At 54.6% G+C, this 27,862-nt stretch overlaps 2 protein-coding genes across 4 annotated transcripts in view; one reads left to right on the forward strand and one right to left on the reverse strand.

The window, feature by feature from the left end:
- The window catches only part of DNMBP (dynamin binding protein), a 34,551-nt gene extending 25,925 nt beyond the window's left edge, over positions 1-8,626 (forward strand). For 2 of the 3 annotated variants that reach the window (XM_082053754.1, XM_082053755.1), the window contains exons 5-17: positions 250-437; positions 1,039-1,138; positions 1,633-1,780; positions 2,205-2,222; positions 2,881-3,080; positions 4,046-4,176; positions 4,422-4,526; positions 4,732-4,860; positions 5,292-5,624; positions 6,081-6,263; positions 6,339-6,537; positions 6,626-7,065; positions 7,393-8,626. In XM_082053754.1, the coding sequence (XP_081909880.1) occupies positions 250-437; positions 1,039-1,138; positions 1,633-1,780; positions 2,205-2,222; positions 2,881-3,080; positions 4,046-4,176; positions 4,422-4,526; positions 4,732-4,860; positions 5,292-5,624; positions 6,081-6,263; positions 6,339-6,537; positions 6,626-7,065; positions 7,393-7,578 (2,360 nt within the window). In that variant the 3' untranslated portion in view covers positions 7,579-8,626. The remainder of the gene's footprint in view (positions 1-249; positions 438-1,038; positions 1,139-1,632; positions 1,781-2,204; positions 2,223-2,880; positions 3,081-4,045; positions 4,177-4,421; positions 4,527-4,731; positions 4,861-5,291; positions 5,625-6,080; positions 6,264-6,338; positions 6,538-6,625; positions 7,066-7,392) is intronic. The other variant, XM_082053756.1, reaches the window with a different exon arrangement.
- Positions 8,627-9,836: 1,210 nt separating this feature from the next.
- ABCC2 (ATP binding cassette subfamily C member 2) lies at positions 9,837-27,609 on the reverse strand (the record flags this gene model as incomplete). Its single annotated transcript, XM_082054417.1, has 32 exons — positions 9,837-9,966; positions 10,395-10,589; positions 10,931-11,097; positions 11,336-11,494; positions 11,760-11,903; positions 11,998-12,099; positions 12,445-12,571; positions 13,178-13,377; positions 13,480-13,635; positions 14,635-14,789; positions 15,263-15,482; positions 15,726-15,831; positions 16,258-16,390; positions 18,213-18,399; positions 18,698-18,865; positions 18,982-19,158; positions 19,304-19,430; positions 19,608-19,670; positions 19,761-19,849; positions 20,149-20,295; positions 20,563-20,700; positions 21,209-21,274; positions 21,374-21,628; positions 22,123-22,300; positions 22,835-23,016; positions 23,646-23,877; positions 24,126-24,181; positions 24,494-24,616; positions 25,017-25,151; positions 26,225-26,350; positions 26,820-26,993; positions 27,568-27,609. The coding sequence occupies 32 exons, from the start codon at positions 27,607-27,609 to the stop codon at positions 9,837-9,839; spliced, it is 4,659 nt and encodes a 1,552-aa protein (XP_081910543.1).
- Positions 27,610-27,862: the final 253 nt, after the last annotated feature.

Here is a 27,862-nt window from a genome sequence, read left to right on the forward strand (position 1 = left end):
ATGCCGGGGTGTTGCAGCATTACTGGTGCTGTGAGGGCCGGCTGTGGAGCAGACTGAGGCTCCCTGCTGCCCCGGGACTGGGAGTGCTGGAGGTGGCCTCTCTGGAAAGGTCCTTGCATGGGCAGGCCTGCTCTGTAACTATCATGTTTGGCAGTCTTACAGGTTGCTTGTGGCACAGTTCAGGTGCTACTTGTCTCCTGTCTTTGCATACTTGCTGAAGGATGCCGATCTTGCTTGTCTGTCTTGCAGAGATGACTCTCCTGTCCTCCCAGACACCATCCCTGGAGACATCCACAGCTGCCACTGAGAGCCCAGAGCAAAGGATGCTGGAGAAGAGGTCCAAAGTTATTGAGGAACTGCTCCAGACAGAGCGAGACTACATCCGAGACCTGGAGATGTGTGTAGAGAGGATCATGGTGCCCCTGCAGCAGGCACAAGTAGGAGCGGGGGAGCAAGCTGCGATTCAGCTCTGGTGGGGTGGGGTGAGGATACTGAGTCCACTTTGTTGATGGAGGCAGCCAAACAGAAGCACGGGAACCCACAGAGGAAATTCAGCTGTGCTGAGGGAAGCAGGATGGTTCTTACTGCTCCCTGCACTCATAGGAATAGCCAGTCTGTTTGGAGATCCCGCTCAGCTCTCACTGTTGCGAGCAAGAGACCTGGCAGCAAGTACCACATAGTATCTTCCTGAGGCAGAATATGTTACTTTTCATTTAGTTTGTAGATTAAATCCATTGTCAGGTGAAAGAAAATATGGGGTCTTGGCATGGGGACAGATTTGATGGGAGGAGGAGGAAAATATGAGGTGAACAGAGACAGGAAAAGAGGAGGATACAGGTAAGACACATAAGGAGTGAGAGTTCAAGTGCATGGAGAGGATGAGGGAGTGAGCAGGGAAGTCACTGTGGTGGGAGCAGGTTGTGCTGGGTGGCTGCAGGGGAGCTGAGGGCTGATGGGTTGTAGCAGAGCAAGGGGGGGCTGTTAGGTCTGACTGGGACATGTTCCCTTATCCAGGACATCTCTCTTCCTATTCACCAGATGCAGAATATAGACTTTGAGGGTCTTTTTGGGAACATCCACGTGGTAATTAGCTTCTCCAAGCAGCTGCTGTCCACCTTGGAGGCTTCAGATGCCATCGGTATGAATTCTGCAGTTACCTTTTCTCAGCAGGCTGGGACAGGATTTGCTGGGGGCAGGGTGGAACAGTTTAAATGGTGGGAGAGGATCACTGGGGCTGGACTTCCTCATCAGTCCAGCAGCAAAGCCCAGGAAATCTGTGTTGCCCCATGGGCCACTATGCTGAGGAACATGGTGGCCCTCCGTGGCCCATTGTCTCAAAGGGATCCCCATTCCTCACTCCTGCACTGCCAACTTTTGCTGCTCAGGCCCTGGGCAGCCTGTGTGACTCCAGTGACTGGTGTCCCCACTGCTTATCCCTGGGAGAGCTTATCGACTGAGCTCTCTGTACTCATTGGTGATGAGGGAGAGTCTTGGTTGCTCTAGTAACACTGTCTTCTCAAGCTGTGTGTGGGGAAGGGTGACACTGGATGTCTCACCATGAGACATGCCAGAGTTGTTGGAGGCGGCTGGGGACCGGGAGACGCTGAAGCCTTGCTTTGCTGCTGTGTGCAGGGCCAGTGTTCCTGTCACAGCGTGCAGAGCTGGAGAGTGTCTACAAGGTGTATTGCCAGAACCATGATGAGGCCATCGCACTGCTGGAAACCTACGAGAAGGATGAGAAGATGCAAAAACAGCTCCTGGACCTGCTGGATAGCCTCAGGTTGGAGCCTCTGGCTGTGGAGAGAGGGTCAGGACCAGGTTCTGGGTTCACATGGACACCTGTCCCTATGCACAGGTGCTGGGAATCCTGTAGGCCCCCTTAAACTCTGTGCAGGAGCCACCAAGGTACAGAGAAGGTGGCATGTCCTGGATTAAGGGCTTCTGTTCCCCAAGCCCTGCCATGCCATGGCCAGTGAGGAAAGCAGCCGCTTTGCCTGGCCCAGCGACTGCCAGGGCTCCAGCTCATGGAGGTTAATGCCCCAGGAGCTGGCAGTGCCAACTGCTGCTCCAGGGGGACAGGTCTGCCCCCTGCACTGGCAGCGTCACTGCGGGATGGGGCGATGGTGCTGGCTGCGGGACTGCACGCCTGCCGCCCCATTAACCCGTTGCTTTTCTTTGCTTTTTGGCACTCTGTGGGCCGGCAGGAGCCTGTACAGTGAGTGGTAAGTGCATCCTTCCTGTTAGTCCCCGCTCATCTGTCTGTGCTGGCCTGGCTGCTCCCTTGTAACTAACCTCCTGCCACCAGCTGGGTGCTTGTTGGGGGACCTTAATAATGTCACATGGTGGCACGTCTGGGAGGAGTGGGGTGTCTGTGGTGTGGTCGCAGCAGAGGCAGTGGGTGGGCTGCACAGGCAGGTGAGAAGGTGAGGGGAGGTTTGGGCAGGAAACAGGTTTGGGAAGCACTCAGCCCCAAGGGGCCAGGAAAGCCCTGTGCAGGCTGTGGTCCTGAGCACAGTCTGTCCTGTGCTGGGGGTCAGATCTGGGCAGTCAGGTGGTGAGACAGAGTCTGAAGCAAGTGGTGCTCTGGTGAATGTGAGGCTGTGCTTGTGTGGGACTTCACGGTGGGTCTGGTGATGGAAAAGATCCTGACTGGGAAAGGTCATCTGGTGTGCGTGAGGTCTGGAAACCTAGGGTTGATCTGAGATCACCAGGGATTCAGGAGTGCAGTGAGTTTGGAGATGAGGGTGGCGTGACCTAGGAAATATGTTAGATTTAGAGGTGTTGGTGTTCTGAGTCTGGTTGGGGTTGATTTAAGGGGACAGAATTTGTGTGGCTGAGCTGAACCGAACCTGGTGCATCTCCTTTGTCTCACCTTCCCAGGGGCTGCACAAACTACATTAACCTGGGCTCCTTCCTCATCAAGCCAGTGCAACGGGTGATGCGGTACCCACTGCTGCTGATGGAGCTGCTGAGCGCCACCCCCGAGACTCACCCTGACAGGGCACCGCTCACAGCTGCTGTCCTCGCAGTCAAAGAAATCAACGTCAACATCAACGAATACAAGCGGCGGAAGGACCTGGGTGAGTAGCTGGGCAGAGCTGGTGAGCAAGGGATAGGAGTGGGTGTGTTGAGGTTGGTGTCTGTTGGCTCCTGTACATCAGCTGGCAACACAGTCATGGGGGGAATCTGCCTCCAATAGACTGTGCCCTCACAGCAGGGCAGTAGAAGAGCTGCCTTTAAAAATCTGAGGTTGAGATGCAGTACACAGAATGAAACAGTATACATCTGACTAGCCGTTTCTTGTGATGTAGAGATATGAAATGTATGCAGTTGCTGATCACTTGGCTATTAAGCAAAAACAAAAATAATGATAAGATTAAAGAATATATATATAAGGTTTAAAAATGCAGTTTTAAACAACATAAGTAGGGAATGAATCTGCTAGGGCAATCTCTGTCTTACTGAGATTTGGAGACTTAGTTTGAAAGTGTCTCTGTAGACAGGACAGAATCACAGAGGTGCTGACTGCAAGAGCCCTCTGGGTTCTGCTGTCCAACCTCCTGCGTGTAGTAGGATTGTCCCCACCATTCGCTCTGATCAGCCATTGTTCCCTCCAGCCGATTCTCACTGACTCCCAAGGATAGAGATTTCACAGCCTCTCTGCTGTCCTGTGCTGGGAGCTCTGGTTCTCCCACGTCCCTCTTGAGCTGGGGTCACCAAAACTGGGCACAGTATCCAAGTGCAGCAGGAGAAAATTATTCACTTTGACCTGCCAGCTACCCTCCCTCTTTTCCCTTAGAAACCCCTGACTCGTGCGAGTCTTACACTTTACTCCTCCCACATGGCCCCACTGAAGCTGAGATGACATAGGCTGCCTGTAATGATTGCTTGCACTTGCTAAAGAAGCAATATAAATACCTTCTGTATGCCCCGTGATTATTATACTCTTATCTCTGTCAGCTTATGCTAGGCAATTGTTGATGAGGCACTGTAAGAAATGCGCATTGTGCTGACAAGGTTCTGATTTCTACGTCAATCTCATTAGTGCTAAAGTACCGGAAAGGGGATGAGGATAGTCTCATGGAGAAGATCTCCAAGCTCAACATCCACTCTATCATCAAGAAATCCAACCGTGTGAGCAGCCACCTTAAGCATCTCACAGGCTTTGCGCCCCAGGTAACGTGCATCAGCTGCCAGGTGCACTTACATCTTGCAGTGCTTGAGGAAGTGGTGGTGTCTGCTGTCTCCCCACACACCTTTCCCAGTGAGCAGCTCTGATCCAGGTCAGCAAGGCAGAGCGAGGCTTAAGGTCTAAACCACCTGTCCCTGCTGTCTGGCTTGTGAGCAGGAGACCTCACATCTCACACTCTGGGGGGTTCTGGAGTCCTGTGTTTCCTCCCTTGAGACATTTTCTCTCACAGCTGAAGGATGAAGCCTTTGAGGAGACAGAGAAAAATTTTCGGATGCAGGAGCGGCTGATCAAGTCCTTCATCCGGGACCTTTCCCTCTACCTGCAGCATGTCCGGGTGAGCCAGACTGTGTGTGCTGCCCAAATCATGGAGCTTGCCATGCACTGCCCCTTCTGCCTGCATGGTGTGTACCTGCAGTGCCTCTGGCCAGTGCTCCTGCCCTCACCCCTACTGGAAGGTGGTCTCTGAGGGTCTGCACTGCCCTGGGAGGCCTCTTTTGGACAGCAAGCATGGCTGTGCTGACTGTGTGTCCCTGGTGCAGGAGTCAGCTTGCATGAAGGTGCTGGCAGCAGTGAGCATGTGGGACCTGTGCACGGAGAAGGGCAATGGAGACTTGGACCAGTTCCAGAAAGTGAATCGGCTCATCAGCGACCAGCTCTTCTCCAACTTTGTGAGTGGGGCTGTGCTCTCAGTGCTGGGGAGACCCCTCTGGGGCCCTCCCTGCAGGGTAACACAGCCTGAGAGAGGTGTGAGCACTCCTATTCAGCTCTTCCCTCCTGAGAGCTTTGATGCCTGTGGGTTTATGATGTGTATTGAGTGTGCCTGTTAGATATACATTTTTTCAACCCTGCCTGGAATGCTACAGCTCTTTGTGAGTGGTTCAGGTAGTTCCCGTAGCATTACCCACCCTGACACCTCTGTGTAAGAGTATAGAGTAATTCCTGTTGGCAGGGACCTCTGGAACTCTGGTGGGTGCCATCAGGAAGACAGACCCTATGCTGTCCCGGGGAGGGTGTGTGCTGGAGGGTGAGCTCCTGGTGTTCACTGCACAGTGGGAGAGAGCACCTTGTTTCACCTGCTCTCTGCATCTCTGCCCACCAGAAAGAGAGGACGGAGCGGCTGGTGAGCTCACCCCTGAACCAGCTGCTGAGCATGTTTGCGGGGCCCCACAAGCTGGTGCAGAAACGCTTTGACAAGCTCCTCGACTTCCACAACTGCACAGAACGAGCGGAGAAGCTGAAGGACAAGCGAACGTTAGAGGAGCTACAGTCAGCCCGCAACAACTATGAAGCCCTCAATGCCCAGCTGCTGGATGAGCTGCCCAAGTTCCTGCGCTTCGCCAAGGAGCTGTTTGCCAGCTGCGTGCGGGGCTATGCCGAGGCGCACTGTGACTTTGTGCGTCTGGCCTTGGAAGAGCTGAGGCCCCTGTTGTCGGTGAGTTCCTGGAGCACAGCCAGTGCTCTGGGCTCCCTGCAACACTGATCTCTGTACAGGGCTTATCCCTGAGCCTCTCTGCGACCTGTCCCGTTGCAGGGGAAGCTGCTGCTGCACTTTCAAGCCCTGAATGCCTTGGGGAGGGCTCCTGTGGGATGCTTTCAGGGCAGGGATTGCGGTATCATGATGCAGTTGTGCATAGAGATGGTGAAGGCTCTGTCTGCTCCTGGAGCAGTGGCAGGAGAGCATTTGCCTGGGAGAATCTTGGGTCATGAGTTTGGGGACCACTCAGAGCTGGGTCCCTACAGGACTGCAAATCTGAGCCTGATACAAATCACAGGCATGACTCAGAGTCCTGCTTGGCCTGGGACTTGGCATGGTCTCTGCTGTAGCCCTTGGCCACTTTTCCCAGCAGCTGTCACTTAACCATAACCCCTAACCCTGCTCTGGTTCCAGTTGCTGAAGGTGTCCAGCAGGGAGGGGAACCTCATTGCCATCTTCCAGGATGAGCACAGCCGAGTCCTCCAGCAGCTCCAGGCCTTCACCTTCTTCCCAGAGTCCCAGGCAGCTCCCAAGAAGACTTTCGAAAGGAAGAGTGTGGAGCGGCAATCTGCCCGGCGGCAGCCCCTTGTCGGCTTGGTGAGTTGCCTCTGCCCCGCATCAAGGCTTGCAGAGCCCGGGACAGCCAATAACACCTGCCTTGTTCCTCTGCAGCCCAGCTACCTCCTGCAGTCAGATGACATCCGAGCTGCCCTCCTGGCCCGCTATCCCCCAGACAGTCTCTTCCAGGCAGACCGCAACTTCAATGCTGCCCAGGACCTGGATGTCTCACTGCTGGAAGGAGACATCGTGGGTGTCATCAAGAAGAAGGACCCCATGGGCAGCCAGAATCGCTGGCTCATAGACAATGGGGGTAGGTGGCTGCTCCCTGCCATTGGTGCCTGCTGAGACTTCACTCCTCTGGTCCCCAATCTGACCTCCCTTCTTCTTCCTCTCTGCAGTGACCAAGGGCTTTGTGTACAGCTCCTTCCTGAAGCCCTACAACCCACGCCGCAGCCAGTCGGATGTCTCTGTGGCCAGCCACTCTTCCAACGAGTCAGAGCACAGCAGCTCCTCTCCCCACAGCAACACCACACTGAGCTTCAGCCCCAGTGGGGTGGCTGTCACCTTCACTCAGAAACCCGTGCAGGACTTGGCTGCCCCAGCAGACCCATACCAGTCCCCTTCGGAGACGGACTCCCCCTCCCTATCCCAGCTTGGCTCTGGTGACAGGACGCTGGAGGCTGGTACAGTGACATCTCAGCGCCGCTACAGCCGCCCCGAGCTGGGCTGCAGCCCTGGCTCTCGCAGCGGGCACCCCACCAAAGCACATCTCAGGCCTGTGCTCTCAGTGGAGGACAGAGACTCTGGGCTGGAGAGCAGCGAGTCAGAGGGCAACCAGGTGAGTCCTCAACCACACTGAGGGGGCTGGGGATGCTGAGGGCTGAATCATCCTTCTCCCTGGTATTGACCAAGGAGAGGTAGAGGCTGCTTTGTCCCAAAGGGCTGAGGTGGAGAATGAGGTCTTTCCTTTCAGTGGCAGAGGTGCAGAGGTAGAGAACTTAGCTGCCAGTGGGAGTGGGCAGGTGGGGGTAGTTCTGGCAGAGGCCAGGATGAGACTGGGGCTGTCACTTTGGGGAGAGGAGCAGAAGTCCACACATCCTATGCAATGCCACAGCAAGGCTGTGTGGCACAACCATCCAGCTGATGCTCTCCCTCTGTTTGGCAGGTCTATTATGCTCTCTACACCTTCAAAGGCCGAAACACCAATGAGCTGAGCGTGTCGGCTAACCAGAGGCTCAGGATCCTGCAGTTTGAGGACATCACGGGCAATCGGGAGTGGTGGCTGGCCGAGGCACACGGGAAGCAGGGCTACGTGCCCTCCAGTTACATCCGTAAGACAGAGTACACGTGAGGCAGTGCGCAGGAGCCTGCACCCCATGCCTTGTTCTGCCAGGACTACCAGGGGCCTCAGGGAAGTTGGCCAGCCCTGCAGCCCCCGCTGCTTCCCCTGGGGCTGTGTCCCTCACAGCTGTGCAGTGTTCCTGGGCCACACCAGCTGGCTGTTACCTCCCCTTCTGGGGAGGAAAAGGGTGGGCTGGCAGAGCAGGCAGCTTGTGTGAGGGGACAGGGGTGAGTTCACCTGTGCACTTCGAGCCTCCCATGTCCAACCAGGAGCAGGGCAGCAAAGCCTGGGGCCATGGCCCAGGCAGGTAAGGCTTGACCAAGGCTGAGGAGCTGCTGTGAGTTTAAATTGGGGAAGGTTAATACTGATTTTCTGGAGTCTGTCTTTGGCCAAGTAGTACTAAAAGCAGTCTGAGCCCTGTGAATATGCTCCCTGTGCCTTCTCAGCAGCAGGAGCCTGGTCTCACCTGTCTGTGCAGGACCTCAGCGTGGTACATGTACACGCTGCCTCAGGAAGTAGCTCTGAGGTTTGCTGGGAGTGGTTGAGCTCCAGGGCTGGGATGGGTCTGGCCTCTAAAGGCTCCTGCCATGGGTGCCTCATCCCTGTGACTGGTCTCCCAGGGGCTCAGGCCTTTCCAAACTCTGCTGCTAGCAGCAGCCATCAGGGTCCTATCTTCCAGGTGAGCTGGAGGCCTGGAACGCTATTTCCCACATCAGTACAGTTATCTCTGTTGCCCAAGACCCATATTTGAGCTGATATGCCCACCTGCTGCTCTGGGCTGGGGCAGGGCAGAAGACAAAGCACAAGCTGTCCAGCAGCCTGATTTTTTTGGGGGGGGCTCTGACGAGGATTGCTTCACCTGCACTTTCCTGCAGGGCACTGGAGATGGTGCTGGTGTTCTGGGAGGGTAAGGTCCTCCCTGGGAGGGATGTGGTGCCCTTTGAGGGGGTGGTGTGTCTTACTGGCTGCTACCGTGCCCTAAAGGAGGGAAGCTCCCTTCTCTTGAGGAGATGTTTGTATCCCCTATACTGCTGCTCTGTAAATAAAGATTTACCTTTGTGTACAGGAGGTGCCTGTGTAAGTGTTGGGAGAGTTGGGAGAAGCGTCTAGCTGCTGCTGGTCTGGGAGAAAAATCCCACAGGCTTCACTCAGGCCATGCGGAGCTAGGAAGAACATTTACCTTCAGTAGGGTCCAGCATGCTTCTACCTTGGTGTTTGTGCCAGCTGCAGCTTGGGCAGTAGGAAACCCTCACAGGAAGTTCTTCATTAAGATGAAGCGATTGCACTAGAGTCTCACTCCAGTGTGTGGTACATGACTCAGCTGGGGCTGCGGGTGCCTTGTGACCTCCTGCCACCATCCAGGGTGAAGGGGGTTGCTCCACTGCAAGCAAATGGGCAGCAGCAGCGTGCATATGGGCATGGCAGCAGCGGATGTCAGAGCTGCAGCTCCTGGCTTTCATGCCCAAGAGCAATCCAGAGTTTATCGCCAGTAACTGCCATGTTTTGTGTGTTACATTTTTGTATGTCAGTGTAGGACACGCATGTGCCTACAGCTCTCGAGCCTTTCTCCACCACAGTCAGGTTTGTAGTGTGGAGCCACAGCCCAAAATCTGTCTCACTAGTGGTTATGATTGCCCCAGGAGCAGCCTCATTTAGTCACACTACGGTCAGCAGGAGCTGCAGCCATAGGGAAGGCAGGCCCTGGCTTCTCCACCTCCGCCATCAGAGTGTTCATGCCTTGGTATAGCTGTGCCACTAGGTTTGGACGCCATCCATGTGTGTCTGCATGACCTGTGTTACCAGCTTCCCCCAAGCACTAGCCACGTTTAAAGTGAAACTGAGGCTTATTTACCATGCTTTAAAGTCAAACTTTATTTACAAAAAGTAAATAACAGATTAAACTCTAAATTTCATTCTGTAGTGCTAAAGCATCTATCAGCTAGGTTCCTCTGGCATGGTGAAGCACAAAAATGAAGACCCCCCCGTGGGGGTCATGATCTCCCCACCCAGCAGATAACTTCCCCTCTATACTGGACTAAACTATGCAGCTCCAGACCCTCATGTGCACAGCAGGCAGGATGTGGTAGCAAGGTTAACAGCTCACTCAAGTCCAGATCCTCTCTCCCTGGGAGTCAGAGAAGCCACCCTCTCCACTTCTCAGCTGCAGAGACAAATTCCTGGGCAGCTGCAGGAAACGCCAGTGCCTGTTTGGTAAGTGCCAGTGGGAGGGAGCTGCCCAGGCACACCTGCACACTGCTCCAGTCCACCTACAGCATGGAAGTTTCTGTATTTGTGATGCCGGCATCCTTTGCCATGAGGAAGAAAGCACCTTGCTTCTTGAGCAGCTCCTCGGGGCTGTCGTATTCCACAATCCTCCCAGCCTGCAGCACCATCACCCTGGAGCAGGGAAGGAGAAGGCCTGAGCTCTCTGGATCCGATTTGATAGCACTGCTGGTGACAACACTACAGCCCCACCAACCCTTGCTGCTCCACAGCCATGTTACATGGTTCACCTCTCAGCACAGAGCTGAGGCCACCACTCTCCTCCATGTGCCGGCAGGGTGACACACACAAGTTGTCAACAATTCCTCTATGGCCTATTGCTCTAAAGAAGGATCCCCAAAAGTGTTTCTCCCCACAAAGGCATAACTACTGCCCACCCATCTTTCTCATCCCTCTATTCTGCTCTCCTAGAAGCTCTGTATGTTGCTGTACTGGGCACTGCATCCACCCCTGTCCCTCCGGCTGCATCCTTGCTTCTGCTGCTGGCCAGCTCTTGCCCTATCCTTGGAGTCCAGAGCCCCATCCCCCTTGCCCCGTGTTACCTGTTACTGTCCATGATGGTGTGGAGGCGGTGGGCGATGGTAAGGACGGTGCAGTCAGCAAACTCACTCCGGATCGTCGTCTGGATTAAATGATCAGTTTCTAAATCTACAGCTGCTGTTGCTTCATCCAGGATGAGGATCTTGGCTTTGTGGAGAAGGGCCCGGGCCAAGCACACCAGCTGCCGCTGCCCAATGCTGGGATGAGGTGGGTAAACTGAGTTACTAGGTGGACACCAGCAGGACTTCTGCAAGGCCACCACCACAACCTGCCCTGACCTGACCTGCCTGCACAGCCCTCCCCAGCCTTGCCCCAGCTGATCATCTGCCACCCTGAGCACCACATGCCTCAGGATCTTGCTCCCTGGGCCACCATGGAAGGGTTGGCTCACACTGGTTCCCTGACAGCCCTGACTACTGGACCATGTTCTCCCACCCTCACTCCCAAAAACATACGTGCCCTTGTCCCTGGACAGCGGCTGTTCCCGGGGACCAGGGGAAAGCAGGGGAGCTGGGCATGCCTGTGCTCCTGCACTCACCTCAGGTTCTCCCCTCCCTCGCTCACAATATGCAGCAGCCTCTCAGGAAGGTCTTGCACATATGTCTTCAGGTGGGCCAGCTCCAGGGCCTTCCAGACTTCCTCGTCTGTGTACCGGTCAAAGGGGTCCAGGTTCATCCGCAGTGTGCCAGTAAAGAGCACAGGGTCCTGCCAAGGGCAGCACCATGTTCAGCCATGCCATGGCCATTCAGAAGAGTCCCCAAGTCTGGCCACATCCTGCCCACCCCACTGCTTGCAGCTGGGCAGAGAGGTGGTCATGGCATCGTCACAGACCCTTGGACTCTTCACAGCACCAGGGATGCTCTAAGGCAAATACACTGCCCAGGGAAGAGAGCTTGGGGTGCCCATGCAGCAGTAGGACAGGGAAAGGTGGGGGTCAGCTCACCTGGGGGATGATGGTGAGGTTCTGGCGCAGGTCATGGAGGCCAATCGTTGCTATATCCACATTGTCAATGATGATTGTCCCTTCAGCAGCCTCCAGCACCCGGAAGAGGCAGTTGGTGAGGGAGGATTTCCCAGCCCCTGTCCGGCCTACAACCCCCACCTGTGGAAGCAGATCTTTAGACCAGCTGACGGGGCTGAAGAAGACAGGGCAGATTCTCTCTGTCTTGTTCTGGTGAGCCTTCCTGCAATCACCATATCACACACTTTCTCTTTCCATGCTTGCCCTGCAGCTCAAGTCCCCAGGAGCCACATCCCATCACCATCCTTCCCCAGCCCACAGACCAAAGCTAAGAGGACAGAAACAACTTTAACATCATGTCACTCTGGCAAGAGCATGATGAGGACAGAGGCAGAAAGGTTCTCACCTTCTCGGTGCTCCTAATATTGCAGGTGATCCCCTGAAGAACCAGCTCCAACTCAGGTCGGTAACGAACTTTGTAGTCAATGAACTGGATCTCGCCTTTGCTGGGCCAGCCATGGGGTGGACGCTTTTCTGTCACCCACGGAGCCTGGGTGCACAGGAGCATTAGAGGGTTGCACCCTGTGATGCTGACTTGCACCAAACTGTGCAGCAGGTGTTTGCCTGGACCCTGGTCTACTCACCTCATTCTTCACCTTCGAGTACTCATGTACCCGCTCGACAGCCACAATGTTTGTCTCCAGCTCTGAAGATGTCCGCACCAGCCAGTTCAGTGTCTGGGTAATCTGCATGGCAGAGCCAGAGAATGCAGAGCTCAGTGGGACCCAGCAACAACCACCTCCCACCACAGCTCAGGGCTCAGCCTGGGCTCGAGCAGCTTTGCTGCAGCATCTCTAATCCACAGCGGGAACATGCTCCTCCCCATGGCAGCAGGCACCCCCCTCACACTGGGATGTGTGTTCCCCTGGCTCCATAGCAGCCCGCCAGGTGATGGGACACCCCAGCTAATCCCCTCTCCATGGATCAGGGCTGTAGGCAGGGCAGCATCCTGCAGCCAGCCCAGACTCATCAGGGTGTTGCTCCTAGAAACAGCCCTGCCCTGGAATAAGAGGAAGCTTTCATTGGCTCACATTGAGGGCAGAGGAGACAGAAAGACCCACGATGCCGCCGTTCAAAGTGCCCTTTGAAATCACAGCTAGAAGCGCAGAGAAGAAGACCACCAGGCTTCCAACGAACTCCAAACGGATGGCCAGCCACCTGCACCAGGAGAGCATGGCTGAGGGGTGGTGGGAGAGGCACAGGGCCCACCAGTGAGACCAGCATCCCTGTGCCCCCAGCCCCAAGCCCAGTGCTGTACACACGGTACCTGCACCTACACAGCATGTGATTTGTGGCTGATTCTGCAAGCAAGTTCATTGTATCTGTCAGTCTCTGTGTCTCACACAGAACTTTCAGTGCTGGTAATGCCACGTATCTGTACAACCCTCACAAACCCAAAGCATCTACACAGTAACATATCAACACCAGATACTGTCCCCATCACACTCCCACCTGGTCTGGAGCATCAGTCTGGGGTTTTTTTCCAGAACCCACCAAGACCATCTCAGCCCTTGACAGCACAGTTCAGCCTGCCCAGGCTCTGGACACTTTGTATGGCGACACACTCTGGCTTTCAAAATCACCCTAAAATGTATCCTTACCACAGATGGTGTCCCTGTCCCAAGCTCCCCCAGTTCCTACATAGACCCTCAATCCTGAGATCAAGAGGGAGAACTGCAGCATCTCAGGGACCTCCCTCAGGACCCAGAAGCCGCTGGGCAGGGGTGCTGCAGGCTGTGCTGTGGCATAATGAGTAAAACTCACCTATTTGAGACTATCCAGGAGTAAACACTCTTCTGATTGATGTCCATGGTGCTCTCATTTTGCTGCAGGAACCGTTCTTGGTGTCCATAGGCCCGGATCACGGAAAGGCCTGACACTGTCTCACCAAAGTGGGAGTAGATGGGAGACCTAGTTACAGAGTCCAGACGTCGTAGCTGGCGTGATGTGGAGATGTAGAAGCGCTGAAATGAGGGACACAGCTTGGTTACCAACACAAAGCCCAGCAGCAACAAAGATACTGCTCTGAGCAGGGCAGAAGCTTCTCTGAAGCCCCAGTTACTCACCAGCACAAAATAGTAGAAGATGCCCAAGGGAATGATAAGAAGAGCAAAGAATGGGGTGGCCAGGGAGATCATGAGCAATGTGCTAATGATGCCCGTGAAACAGGCAAGCCACGTGCGGAAGGACATGGGAATGGTCTCATCTATCGTGAAGATGTCCTGGAGCACACAAAGAAGTGGGTAGAAGCAGTCAGTGACCCCAGGGAGAGGGAGAAGCCCAAAGGTTCCACACATGTGGGGCTTCTAGACACTCATATGGTAACACAGTGACAGACCCTTGCAAAAATTTAGGATGATGCTGAATTGGTGTTAAGGTCACAACCCCATTTAGGGCCACAGCTCTTAGCTTGGGAATGGCTGATTTAACTGAGATGTTTTCTATAATATTCTCCTGTAGCACAGACCAGCTTTGGGAACTGCATCCTCACCTGGATCCAGGGTGTCAGGGCAGGAATTGAGGCAGAAAGAGGGACAGGGCTAACCCCAGGTCCATGCAGGTACTCCCAGGTCTCCAGCTTGTCATCGTCCCTCTCCTAGCTGAGCACCATGTATCTCAGAATAAACCTCATCTCAGAATAAACCCAGCAGGCCCACAGGCTTGTTCCCTCAAGAGAGATTTTTATTCCCAAAAATCAAGAGATGTCACTGAAGGAAGAAGAGGAGTTGCTGCGCACTTGACACCACCTGTCTGTATTCTCCCTCCTTTCTTGTTTTGTCTTTGTTTTATGACCTTCATTTACACAGGAAAGATGGTATAATTTGCTGAGAATCCATAAGCAGATGGGCAACTTATTACGGGATGTGAGCTCTAGGCTCCTGCCTCTCTTGGTAATCTACTCTGGACCTTCTTTAGTTTCTCCACATCTCTCTTGACCAGGTGTCCCCAAAACAGGCCACAGAATCAAGGTCTGGCCTCCCTAGCACTAAGCAGAGGAGACAATAAGTTGCTGTGATCAGCTGGCCACTCTCCTCCTAATATAGCCCAGGGCTTGGTTTGCCTCAGTCAGCCTTGCATCCACCATGCCCTTCCGGTCCCTTCCAGGCCCTGATAAGGGCTCACCTGTGCAGTGCTGAACAGTAACAGGGTTATGCCACAACCCAGTGCTCTCCAGACCTGCTGGAACAAACACCTTCTTCTCGTTGGGACTGTCCTCTTACCTTGGCAAACCTATTCACAATGCGGCCAGTTGGGGTCGTGTCAAAAAAGCTCATGGGCACATGCAGGATGTTGCTGAGCAGGTGCTGATGCATAATTCGGGAGGCTCGCATGGCACCACGAGCAGACAGCATGGTTGCAAACAGCAGGAAGACAGCTGCAAGGAGAGAACAAGGCGATCATCACCAGCTCATGGTGACACTGGCCTCAGGCACCCTTTGGCTGGAGGGACACATCAAGCAGCTCCAACCCAGCAGCTCCACAGCAAACCACTGTGACAGTCCTGCATCCGACCTTCTTGGGAGGCCACAGTAACTGTGTCCCACCACAGAGGAAGAACATCAACCCTTCATGAAAGCTTTGGGCCCCGGCACTATCTGCAAACTGGTTAAGGACAGTGATCTTCAACCTCAGAGGGCAACACAAACTTCTTGGGAAAATTTACACTGGCTTCAGACTGATACCTGCCCCTAGTTCAGCCAGGAGCAGGAGGAAAGGCAACAGCAGACAGATGGACACAGTGCTGGTCCCTTGCTCCTTGCCACATTGCTGGCTGCGGGTTTTGTGAGTCATATCCCTTCTGAACCTCACAGCTGGGGTGAGCAGGAACCCCTCTGCTCCCACACTCACCCTGGGACAGTCCCAGCACCCCAAAGACACCGATTCGCAGGTCTCGCTGCTGCACAGGGTAGGTCTCGTTCAGGTAGCGCTGTGCATCTTCCGTCCAGGCGCTGAGCCACAGGTTGGTCCCCACGTAGGCAGCGTTCTGACTGACGTAGCCCATGGCAACCCAGAAAGAATACCACAAGCCAACACCACGCAGGTACCGCATGTACATGGAGAACTTCACCTGTGGACCAGTTCAGCCCATCACCACTGCCCAGCAAACTGTGTCCAGTGACACCCAGCACAGCCCTGGGACTCCCACCATGCTGCCCACACTGGTCCCCTCTGCCACTTTGCCCATGAGCCCCAGGCAGCTCTGGCTGCAGTGGGGCCACAGAGAGTCAGCACCAGCCTCTCTGAGCCACAGTCAGGGTCTTGTAGCACTAAGCCAGGGCAGCACAATGCTTTCTCCATCCACCCTCCTCACCTTGCCAGTTTCCACAGCTTCTTTCTCAATCAGTTGCTGGCCCTTCACCTTCTCTGGGGGCTCTTCCTGGGCCTTCTTCCGGGAATTGGTGCTGTTTTTACTAAGGCTGCAGGGAGGTGACGGGCACCATTAGTCACAGGATGCTGGATGGGTCCTACTCTCCTGGGGGGTCCATCCCCATGCTGCATTGGGACACAAGTGCTGGAGCCCTCTGGGAAATGTCCTAACTGGGGCAGCTTTGAATTAGTCTTGTGGAAGCCCTAGGCATTTGCAGCCATGAAATCATAACCCTCATCCCCAAAAGCAGAACCAGCCAGCAGCAGGAGTTTCAGGCAAGACCACAGAGCAAGGCTGTGACACACTACTGTGAGTAAAAGCAAGAGCACATGCTCCTGACCCAGCCCAGCTAGTGGTAGGAGTATGTAGGCAGGCTTCCAGCGGGAGCCCCCCCAGGAAGACCCCAGACCCCTGTCTCCAGGGGAGCAGAGCAGGGGGTAGAGGAGGGAGCTGAGAGCTCAGGTTGAGTTCCCACCTGCGACTGAACTCTCTCTGTCGGATGCTGGCCTCTCGCTTCAGGGTCATGGTCACCACATCTTCAGGGCTCTCCTCCATGCAAGGCTCCATGTCTTCATCACTCTGCTCTTCATCCGCAGCTAATGCAACAGCTACAAGCACAGGGATGTGGGAAGGTGCTGTCAGGCATGGAGAAGAGAGTAGATCCCATGCACCACAGCTCTGCTGCACTCAGCTCCACCCTGTACCCCAGGCCCAGGCTGGGTCCTACCACCACACATCAAAGTCTCTTCCAACCCTGCTGCAAGCCCAATACAGCAGGAGGAGAAAGAAATCCATTGTGCTGGAGACAACTGACAGGGGATACAGGACTAAAGGTCTGCACGGAGGCAGTCTGTGTTGCTGACTTAGAATCATAGAATTATTAAGGTTGGAAAAGATCTTTAAGATCATTGAGTCTAATTGTTAACCTAACACTGCCAAGTTCACAACTAAATCAAGTCCCTAAGCACCACATCAATGCCTCTTTTAAATAACTCTGGGGATGGTGACTCCACTGCTTCTCTGGGCAGCCTGTTCAATGCTTGACAACCCTTTTGGTTAAGAAATTTTTCTTAATATCCAATCTAAACCTCTCCTGGTGCAACTTGAAGGCATTTCCTCCTGTCCTATCACTTCTTATGTGGGAGAAGAGACCGACACCCTCCATGCTACAACCTCCTTTCACGAGAAGGTCTCCCCTCAGCCTCTTTTTTTCCAGGCTAAACAGCCCCAGTTCCCTCAGCCTTTCCTCATAAGACTTGTGCTCCAAACCCGTCATCAGCCACATTGCCCTTCTCTGAACTCTCTCCTGCACCTCCATGTCTTCCTAACATGAATACAGGATTCGAGGTGGGGTCTCACCAGCATGGAGTACAGGGGGACGGTCACTGCCCTAGTCCTGCTGGCAACACTGTTCTTGATGCACACCAGGATGCTGTTGGCCTTTTGGCTGCCTGGGCAGCCATGTTCAGCCAGCTGTCAATCAACACCCCCAGGTCCTTTTCCTCCAGGCTGCTTTCCAGCCTTTCTTCCCCAAGCCTGTAGCGCTCCATGGGGTTGTTGTGACCCAAGTACAGGACCCGGCACTTGGCCTTGTTAAACCTCATACAATTGGCCACAGCCCATCAATCCAGCCGGTTCAGATCCCTCTGTATGGCCATCCTGCCCTCCAGCAGATCAACACTCCCATCCAACTTGGTGTTGTCTGCAAACTTACTGAGGGTGTACTCAATCCCCTCACTCAGAAAATTGATAAAGAGATTAAACAGAACTGGCCCCAGTACCCCACCCTGGGGAATGCCACTTGTGATCAGTGGAACTTATCCTGGTACCACCAGTGGGACTACAGCCAGAGATTTGTCCTGGTTTAGAAAGTGCAAGATCTGGTAGATCAAGTCATTCCAGGTTGGGAACATCCCTCTGAGCCAGTGGAGATGGGTCCTGTGGGGATGGACTGGGAATAGCCAGGCTTAAGCTGAAAAACTGGGCTGAGCCCAGGCAGGGTGAGCATCCACCTGATCTGACACCACTCCTCCCCATAGCACTGAGGGACATGATAAAGATTAAATGTTTTCCAACAGTATGTTTAGAATAAACCAAAGGGTATCTTCCACACCCCAGCATCACTAAGGTATGGAGCCTGTTGCTACATAACATTATGGGACCCATAAACAACAGTAAACTTCAAAGGGAGTAAAACTATTAGACAGGTCCTTCTCTGGCAGTTCAACACAATGCCTGGATGCAAATCTTAGGCAGAAAGTCCTTGTGCTGCTGATTTTCAGAAGCTGGGAAGGATTCACAGTGGCCACCACTGGTGCCTGGGCTAGATGGAGCCAGGTCAGAGTGTTGGATCAGGTCTTGGGATTTTTAGCACCCCAAGACACACACATGGCCCCTCCAACTGTCACAGCCCCCTTGTGTTCCCAGTACCTGTGGTATTTTTCTCTGAAGCATCCTCCTCCTGGCTGCCATACAAGTTCAGGAACTGGGCAAAGGCCCCCCTGTTTGCAAGCAGCGTGCTGTAGGAGCCGTGCTCAGACACTGCTCCTGCCACCAGCACCACGATGTTATCGACCTGAGGCAGGAAACTGATACTGTGCGTCACCAAGATCCGCGTCTGCAACAAAGTGGTTGCAGGGTAGTGAGCATCAGAGCACCCCTTGCCCCCCAGCCATGGGTCTGCAGGCTCTCTGTCTCCTACTCAGGGACCTCTGCCTATCAATGCCTGGCTATGAGGACACAGGGCACCCCTCTAGGGGCCTATGAAGCCTCTTCTGCCTGCTGCAGCCCCACGTGAAAACCACAGAACCCTCTTTGCCCCAAGCAAGCAACCTCAGCCTTCCCTGGATAGTCAACACCATGCCAGTGTCACTCCTGCCTGGCTGGGTGGTGGGGAGGAGGGCATGGGTGCTCACCTTGTTTCGCAGCAGCCCTTTTGGTCCCAGGACATGCTCAAAGAGATACTTGCCGACGTGAGCATCCACAGCAGACAGTGGGTCATCCAGGATGTAGATGTCTGCATTGCTGTACACTGCCCGGGCCAGGCTGACTCGCTGCTTCTGGCCACCACTCAGGTTAATGCCCTGGAAGGGAAGGGACCTCTGTGGGCCCTGGGCTGGCACAGGACAACAGCTCTATCCTGTGCTGTAGGTGCAGAAAGGTCATGCTATAGGAAACCCTTAGTGCCTGTGGCTGATACCTTCTCTCCAATCTCTGTTTGGTCACCTGCAGGCAGCAGTTCCAGGTCTGGAAGGAGGGCACATGCCTTGATGACCTGCTGATACCTGGCTTCATCCAGTTCTGACCCAAAAAGGATGTTGTCTTTCAGTGTGGCATTCTGGATCCAGGCCTGCTGGGGCACATAGGCCAGTGAGCCCTGGAAAGGGAGACATAAGAACACTGTCATCTCCTGCAGTTTGTCTTTGCCCTGATCCACCACTCCAGGATCAGTCCTGCCCTGCTGCCACCCCGCTGAGCTCCCAGGTAGCCCCATAGCCCGCCATGCCAGCTGCTCCTCTCACCTGGATGTTGATGTGTCCCTTGATATTCTCCATCTCCCCAAGCATGGCTGACACCAGCGAAGATTTGCCTGAGCCCACAGCCCCCACCACGGCCACCAGGCTCCCAGGCGCAATGTCCAGGGTGATGCTGCAAAGACATGAGGGCTGAGAAAGCAGCACTGCTGGGTCACCCTCCCCAGCTCCTTCATGGGACCAGCACAGAGCAGCATCTTTGGGGCACTCGCCTCTGGCAGCACTGGGAGACGTGACTGCTGTCCCCAACTAACATCACTCATCTGCCCCCAACATGGTGCAGACCACTCACTTTCTTATCGCAGCATTGCCGTCTCGCTCCCAGGCAAAGGTGGCCTCTGAGAAACGCACAGCGCTGCCTGTCCACAGAGAGATGTCACTCAGGGCTGGGAAAGCCCAGAACTGGGCCAGCCTGTGACCCACAGGGACTAACCTGAAGGTTCACCTACCTGCAATGGGGTTGTGGTGGATAGCTGAGGTGTCCAGGTCTTCTCCACCCAGATAGCGCTCCAGCCTCACCGTCGACACTTTGGTCTACCATTGCAGAGCAAGGATGGCATGTGGGCATGGGGTGCAGCTGGGTGGGCTGGCAGGAGCCCCATAAGCAGACCCCCCATGCACACAGCCCCCACTCAAGCACCAGCCCCAAACTCTGAGCCCAAAGCCTGTGTCATGTATGTGAGTACTGTCTCACCCCAGGTCCAGCAGAGACCTGTGCACTCACCCCTGGGTGTCCAAAACCAAGGTCCATCAGACACCTGAGCCCTATGTGCTGGTTTGGGCAGAGGTGTTATGAGATCCCTTGTCACCCCCTGCCCTACGTGAGGACTGACCTGCACCGCGGAAGAGAGGACCATGGGAAGCACGGCCATGGGGAAGCGCAGCACATTGAAAAGGGAGATGGCAGTAAAGGCCTTCTCTGCATCCAGAACGTTGTTGTCATCCACCAGCACGTAGACAGCAAAGCTGGCCAAGGAGACCTAGGACAGATAGCAGGGAAAGTCACCATCAGCGTGATTGTAAGCAGCCCAGCTCCTCATGCTCCCCTAAGGCCTCAGCAGTGCCTTTCTGCTTGGGACCTGTTCCCCTACTGATTCCCTTCTCCAGGCCCCATCTCACCACTCTGATGGGACTCCTTCCCAACCATGGCTCTCCTGCCAGCAGCCAGGACTATCCCACCCCCTTGGACACAGCCCAACCCCAGCTCTGAGGATGGCACAGTCCTGCCCAGACCCACTGGTGCTCACCAGGAACGGGGCACACGTGAACACGAAAACAGAGACTGCCTGCAGGTAGCTGAAGTTTGCCAAGTCCTTGAGCTCGCGTGCCCGGATATCATTGACTCGCTTCTCAAATGAAGGCTCCCAGGCAAAAAGTTTCAGGATCTGTGGAATGAGCAGGGTGAGTGGGTGCTGGCCTCATGGGAATGTTCACCTCCACACTCAGCTCTTGTTGGTGGTCAGCACCTCCATCACCAGCTCCTGACTTGCTCAGGAAACCTGCTTATCCGCTGCATCTCCCCTCTCCTGTCCTGCCCCATGGCTCAGAGCACTTCCCCACAGCATTCCCACTCTCTCATCCTCAGTTTACAGGTCACTGCCAGCTCCTCTACCATAATGGCAACCTGCTCACCACCATGGCCATCCAGAAAACCCTCTCTTGGCTCCCAAGTCTTGGTCCGGGTACCCAGAGCTTCTCCGCAGACAGCTTTAAAAAGGTGAGGAAGCCAAGGCAACTGCAGAGGCTGAGGTGTGGCTACGCCACACACAGGGGCTCCAAGTAAGACTGTAACACTGGTGCTGTATGGTTATATAAGTGCACTGCTTCTAGGCAGAGTGCAGTAAGGAGAGGGATGCAGGAGCTGCTCAGCATTGTCTCCACTCCACTGTTTACCTTTATTCCACTGAGGATTTCACTCATTAATTTCATACGTTCATCCTTGTTCTTCATGTTCCTCACCTACAAACAGAAGAGCCAGAGGTCACCTACACAGCAGCTCACCCTTGGAAATACACCTGGGCTGTCACAGGGAAGGGAAGGGTGAGCTCCACCACTGACCTGGAAGTTTTTGGACTTGGCAACCAGTAACGCATTTATGGGGATGAGCAGCACCATGATGGCAATGCCAGCCAGGACAGAGGGGCCCAGCTCTTCCCAGAGGAAGAAAATGGACAGGATAATTTGCAAGGGGGATGACCACAGCTGGTGAACAAAGTTGGCCATGTCCATGAACCTCTGGGCATCAGCTGACATCAGATTCACAGTCTCTCCCACTGTGGACTCCTTGCGAGTGGCACTGGACATGGTCAGAGCCTGCAGAAGAAAAGCACGAGTCACCGTATGCTGGTCTGGGAGCAGCCTGGCTGCCAGCAGCATGGCGCAGAGCAGGGAATTGTCAGGCCAGGCTAAAACTGCTCCTGGGTTTGCTGCTGGTGCCTCTCTGCCAGCCACAGGTGCTGCTATCACTGTCTGCACACCAGGAGCCACTGGATGCTGGGAGCAAAGAAACATAACCCCATGCAGGAATCCCAGCAGCAGCTGCCCTGGGTGTTTCACTGCTCGGAAGAGAAACCTCCCGTGGCCCCTGGTAGCTGTCAAACACACAGCTGCAGCACCCAGGTCCCAGGCAGAACTAGCACCCGCAGTGTCCCCAGGGCTGGGTGAGTGTCCCACAAGCTAGGCTCGCCCCATGCCTTCCTGGGAAGAAAAGGAAAGTCACCCCAGGTTGATGGGGCAGGCAGTGAATGTCAGTATTGCCAGCCCAGCTTGGAGGAAGTCAATGGGTGTGATGGCAGGGCTATACCAACCTTCTTGTAGATGGCAGCGATGAGACTGGCACGCACATTTATGCCAAGGACGAAGCACAAGCTGAAGTACTGCTGCAGGCAGAGGGACTGGATCACTGCCGTCAGGAAGAGCAGGATGGCGTACACATAGCCCTGCCAGGCAAAGGACTCCTCGTCTGACACAAAGGCGATCAGCAGCCTGGAGGCAGAGCAGCCCATGAGACCCCCACCCTATTGAGACAGGCCCCAGCAGGATGCTCCAAACCAAGGCAGGGAGAGCATCCTCACAAGGAGAGTGACAGAGACCCTGCCCAGACAGCTGGGTTGACACTTCAGCACGCTGGAGACCCCTGCCCCAGGGACATTCAGCAATGGGTCACTTGTGAACAGACCATGCACAGAGACGGTGCAGCTCTGCAAAACAAGTGGGGCAGGTCCTGCTGGGCTGAGCTAGACTGACTCATGAAGGGGCCCAGAGAAGAGCCAGGACTGTCTCCATGGACGGAACAGGGAGCAAGATATCACCCATAAGAGCTGGCAGCCGGCTCGGATCAGTTTTTCATTAAACTGTAACCCAACGTATTCTCATGTCTTTGGTGAGGACACAAAAAGTCCCCAGGGTGTGGGGCTGGGAGAGGTACACAGATGGAGCTGGGTTGGATGCACTGCACATAGGGAGGCTGTGGGACTGGGGGCAAAGCCAGAATGGAGATAGGGACAGAGAAGGACTCACTTCAGCAGCTGGGGGCTGACAAACACAAGTGCATCATGCACCAGCTTGATAGCCACAGATACCAGGAGATTCTTCCAAAAAGTCTTGCACAGGGTTTTTATTAACCAGCCCCTGGGGTAATCCTTGTGAGGGCTGGAGTCCCCTTTGTCCTTCTTCTTCTTCTTCTTTGGCTGCTTCTCCTCCTAGAGGAAAGCCCACACAGAAGTAAAGGAGCTTGTTGTACAGTCTCCTTGCACCTGGAAGGACACTTCCCGTGCAGTGCCACAGCCTCCAGGTGAGGTATCCTGAATGAAGCCTTAGCATTACCTCCTGTCATGTTCCCTCTCACTGATCTCTGCTCATGTCATATGCCCCCCAACACTAACACCTGTCTTGTGCAGATGTGCCAAAGACAGCTGTTGCAAACCCCTGATCAGCCTGAAACCCTCAGGCCAGAAATCAGGTGCCCCAGGCAGAATCTGAGGCTAGAAGTGATCATAGTGATGCTCACTCTGACCTCATTGCTTGGAAGTATTGGGGTGAAGGGAAGACTAAGACATAAGGGAGCTGCTTGCACTGCAGAATTGAGGTGGTTCCTGTCCTTTTGTAGGGCATAAAGATGGAGACTTTCTTGGTCTCTCAAAACACGGGGGATCTGCCAAGGCCAGGGAAGACTTTGTTATGGGTTCCCCCTTCCTTGCCCATGGCCTTGCAGAATTGAAGAGGGGAAAGCTCAGCCAAGGGGCTGCAGGGAGGTGAGGTGACCCCACTCCCCAAGGCTGGACCTTGATCTCTCAGTCCCATGCAAGGCCAGGAGTGGGAAGGGATTTACCAGCATGAGAATGTCTTGGCTCTGGGCCTTGCTCAGGTTGTTCCCATGGTCTGGGTCATGTTCCCGGCGTCTTTTCTTGCGTTTCCGTTTTTCCATTTCTGCTTGGGCCTTCCTCACTGCAGTCTTCATGTTCTTCTCCAAAGCAGCGTACATAGCTTGTGTCTTTTGTTCACTTTTCAATTCCCAGATATCCTCTATCTCCAAAGGCTTGCGGTAGCCCTTGAAAACCATGCTGTGGGGCAGAGAAACCTCCCCTCAGCAAGTCTCTCGCACTACACCCAAGGGAGAGTTCTTGCTGCAAATGCAGAGCCCTTACGGCCAGCCTGGCCCTGAGCTCAGGCTGCACAGACTGCTCTGAATGTGGTGCCTCTCTCAACTAACTCCAAGCAGCCTGTCCTGCAGGCTCTCCGAAACAGCACTGGCTCCGCCCTAAAGCACCCCCACATTCACCAGCCCAACCTCCCGCAGAGCCCAGCTCACCTGGTGTACCATGCGAAGGTGATGGAGCTCAGGAAGGAGGCTGTCACCTCTGGGTTCTAGGGTAGAATGCGAAGTGGGTAGAAAGAGATCATTGATGCTGAGGGATGGTGTTGACGAGAGTTGACTCAGCACCCCCAGCCATTAAGGAACACCAGAGGTTTCAATCCATGCCATCTCCAGCCCCAGAAACCCCATCTCACAGCCAGAAGCAGCTGCCCTTGGTCACACATGCAGATGCTCCAGGCTGAAGTCCCCAGACTTGCCGTCCCACAGGGCCTAGGAAGAGCTTCTGAATGGAGCCCACCCTGCCCCACACAACACCAGCTGGGATGTGGCACCCCAAGCCCACTCCTGCATGGACCTCGCACCTGCTTTGTGATTTCCTTTGTTTCTGGGGCAACGTCTGAGAAGCCCGAGACAAGGAAGAGCAGCAACTGGAGCCCATAGGAGATGAAGAAAAGGACAAACCGTGGCATGTCAGAGATTGGTGCCTGTAGGAATGGAGAGGCCAAGGTGAGTTGGGGCTTGTCTCAAGGCCGCTTGGTCCTCAGAGAAAAGATCCATCTCCAGGACAGTGACCATGGCTGAGCGCAACATGGCAATGCGAAACTCGCTCTGGGTCCTGGCTCAGCTTCCCTTCACCACCCCTCCCTGTGTGTCCCTGACCTCCTCCCATAAGTCCCTAAGGGGAGAAATTGGTACTGGAGAGCTTATGCCTCCCCAAAGGCGCAGGATGAATTCAAAGAACCATTCCTTCTCAGGTCTCTTCTGGTTCTCCAAGGTCCCAAGGGCAGCTGGGACCTTGGTGATACCACTGAGAGCTTGTCAGGATATGAAGTCTGAAGGGACATTCTTCGGGAAGATAAGACCACAGGGAAGCACAAACCCAACCTGCAGGGCTCTCCGGACGAGCGACTGGAACGGCAATACCCCACAGAGCAGGGACAGTATCCAGAAGCAGAAAAGTATCCCTGAGTCTCTGTGCAAGCAGAAGCGCCGTGCTTCATGGATCAGCAGGAGCAGGAGCTGGGGGGAGGAGAATCAGTCAGAGGTTCAGGCAGGGCTGCGGGACTAGGTCTAGGCTCTAAACATGCTGTGGGAGCGCATGTCCCGGGATGCCAGCACATAGGATCTGCTGGGATTCTCTGCCTTGAAGACACTGAGCTCCCAGTGCCTGAGGTCACTGCCAACCCTACATAAGATTTGGAATTGCACAGGGCAAAGGTTTATTTCAGGAAGACATAAGGTCAGGCTCCTTATAGGAAAAGCAAGGGCTAAAGACACCCTGACACTACAGCAGTAGTCACCCTGACACTTTTCAGTTGTTCTCATCCCAGATTCTCAGATATGCCCAGCTGTGAGGAGTCACACCCTGTCTCCTGCATCTTTGCCTCCAGACCTGGAATTAAAGCCAGACCAGAGACCCAGCAGTGCAGCCTTTCTGGGCAATCCCATTGGTTGATAATGTCATGTGAACTCTGCACATGAAACCAAATGACATGACAAAATACAAAGGATAGCAAATGGGGGTGTTACTTTTGCTCTTAAGTGTAGCTCTTGAGCACTATGGCTTTGTTAAGACTGTTAGAATATTCCATGTCTTATATGAGATATATGCAATTTCCATCAAGTTAATAGCCCCGATGTCCTCAGCTCTGTCCTCTATCTGGGTGCCCTGTGGCACTTCTCAACTCCTTACACAAACTGAGCAGCAACCCATAGGAAGCTGTGAGACATCAGAGCAGCAAACTATAGTCTGATGTTCACTCTGTGCGATCAGTCCCGTGAAACCCAAACTGCTGCTACTAAGGCTTCTGCCAGAAAGCTCAGCTGCACTCAGTGCACAGTACCTATCTCAGCTGTAAAGATAAAAGTGCAGAGCATTGTTCAACCAGACACGTGCCCTCAACCTCTCACCCTTGTGCACCACCCACAAGTGGTCAGAGTTAGTCCCAATCCACCCTCCAGGCTACGCGTCCCTCGTGGACACGGCTTCCAGCCGATCTCTGTGCTGCGGGAAGTTTTCTGCTGCTTGGCCCCGCGGTCTCACACCCTGCCTCTTTGGTGACACCCAGCACATTTCCTGGCTGATCCCTTACCCAGGTGATGATGTACAGGCTGGGGTTTGTGTACTTGACAGCTGGCAGTAGCTCCTGTTCTGTGTCCTCCACAAACGCCACGGCCAACTCTGCCACTGCTGTCAGCAACAGCAAGGCAGCCAGCACCTGCGGGGAGGGAGGAGCAGCCATGAGGGGAGACCCAGCCCATTGTGGGCACAGGGAGCCGCGGGGAGACAACACAGTCTGACATAAAAGCACTGTGCCCTGTTCACAGTAACACCCTTTCCAACCCAAACCTGGCCCAGAAGAGCTTTCTAGGGTCCTCCCACAGGAGCGCAGCCGTCATTTTAATCTCAGTGGATAACAGCCCACAAGATGAGAGGCCCCAGTACACACCTCAGCCCTCCCTCCCAGTGCATCCCAGCCCTGTTATCCTCTCGATCCCAAATATGCTTTGTGCTGGGCTCCTCTTTACATTTCTGTCCCAGATGGTGCCCTCACCCATTGCTCATTTTCTCCTACACTTCTCATCTCTCCATCCCACACCTGACTCCAGCCCAGAGGGTTTCCAATCACCACCTCTCCATCGAAAGCTGCTCCAGCCTGCCCTCTGTGCCCCTCAGCCCCACTCTACCTGTTTGATGATGTACAGTTTGGTCACAGAGGATTTCTTGACTCTGGATTTGCACATGGGCAGAAGCTGCCATGGTCCCAAAATCCAGATGAAGCCAAGGGGGATCCAGACCAGCACAGTTTGCTGGAAGCACACAGGCAGGTCGGCATCTGGACGAGCGAGGAAGGAGTCATTCTGGGGACGGCAAGGACAGACAGCCAAATCACTTGGATGGCTCAACTCTCATCTGGCTCACAGCACAAGAGCCAGCACTCCCGTAGCTCCCGCCCACCCTGTTCTACCCCACTGCATGCTCCTCCTCAACACTCACCTTCCTGGCTGAGCATCTCAGTGTTCATCCAAGGTCCCAGGTGATGCCCCCCTACCCATATATCTGCCTGAACCTGGAAGGGCCATCCCACAAACACCCCTTGCTGCATCCAAGCCGGCTGCAGCAGCTGGACCCAAACTATTCATTCCCCAAGAGGTCCGTGCAGGGTGTCCCATGTTCCCAGCTGGACTGCAGGAGTAGAACAGGACAGGGCTCACTCAGGGAACTGTCATTTACATGGTTGTCTCACAGATACCACCCGGGCCGTGCACACTGCTCAGTGTGTGGCAGCCCTGGAGAAATACTGAACCTCAGCTGACTGTGGGCAAGTTGGGTCTCACCAGCTGAACACGCCATGAGCCTTGGGATGTCCTGCCTGCCCCTTCCACTGAGCATCCTACCCCAAGAACAGGCAATGGGGGCGATGTAGCCACTCACCCAAAAGACAGAGCCGCAGAACTCCTCCAGGGCTGCCGACATGGCTCAGGTGAGAAGAGACAGCGGCTCCTTCCCCTCGCTCTGCCTGGCTGTGCGAGCGCTGGGTGGATGCTTGGGATAAAAGTCCCCACACACCCGCAAGTGGTGTTGGGACAAAATCCCTGATGACACACAGTTAATTGTTAACTTGGTACTCTTGCACAACACCACAGACCAAAGCAGTGACCAAAAGGGCTTTGGAAACAGCGTGGGCTCTGGGGAAGGGAGGAGAGGAAGGCCCAACAAAGAGATGAAA

The sequence above is a fragment of the Streptopelia decaocto genome, assembly GCF_964273445.1.
Source record: "Streptopelia decaocto genome assembly, chromosome: 5".
Lineage (NCBI taxonomy): Eukaryota > Metazoa > Chordata > Aves > Columbiformes > Columbidae > Streptopelia > Streptopelia decaocto.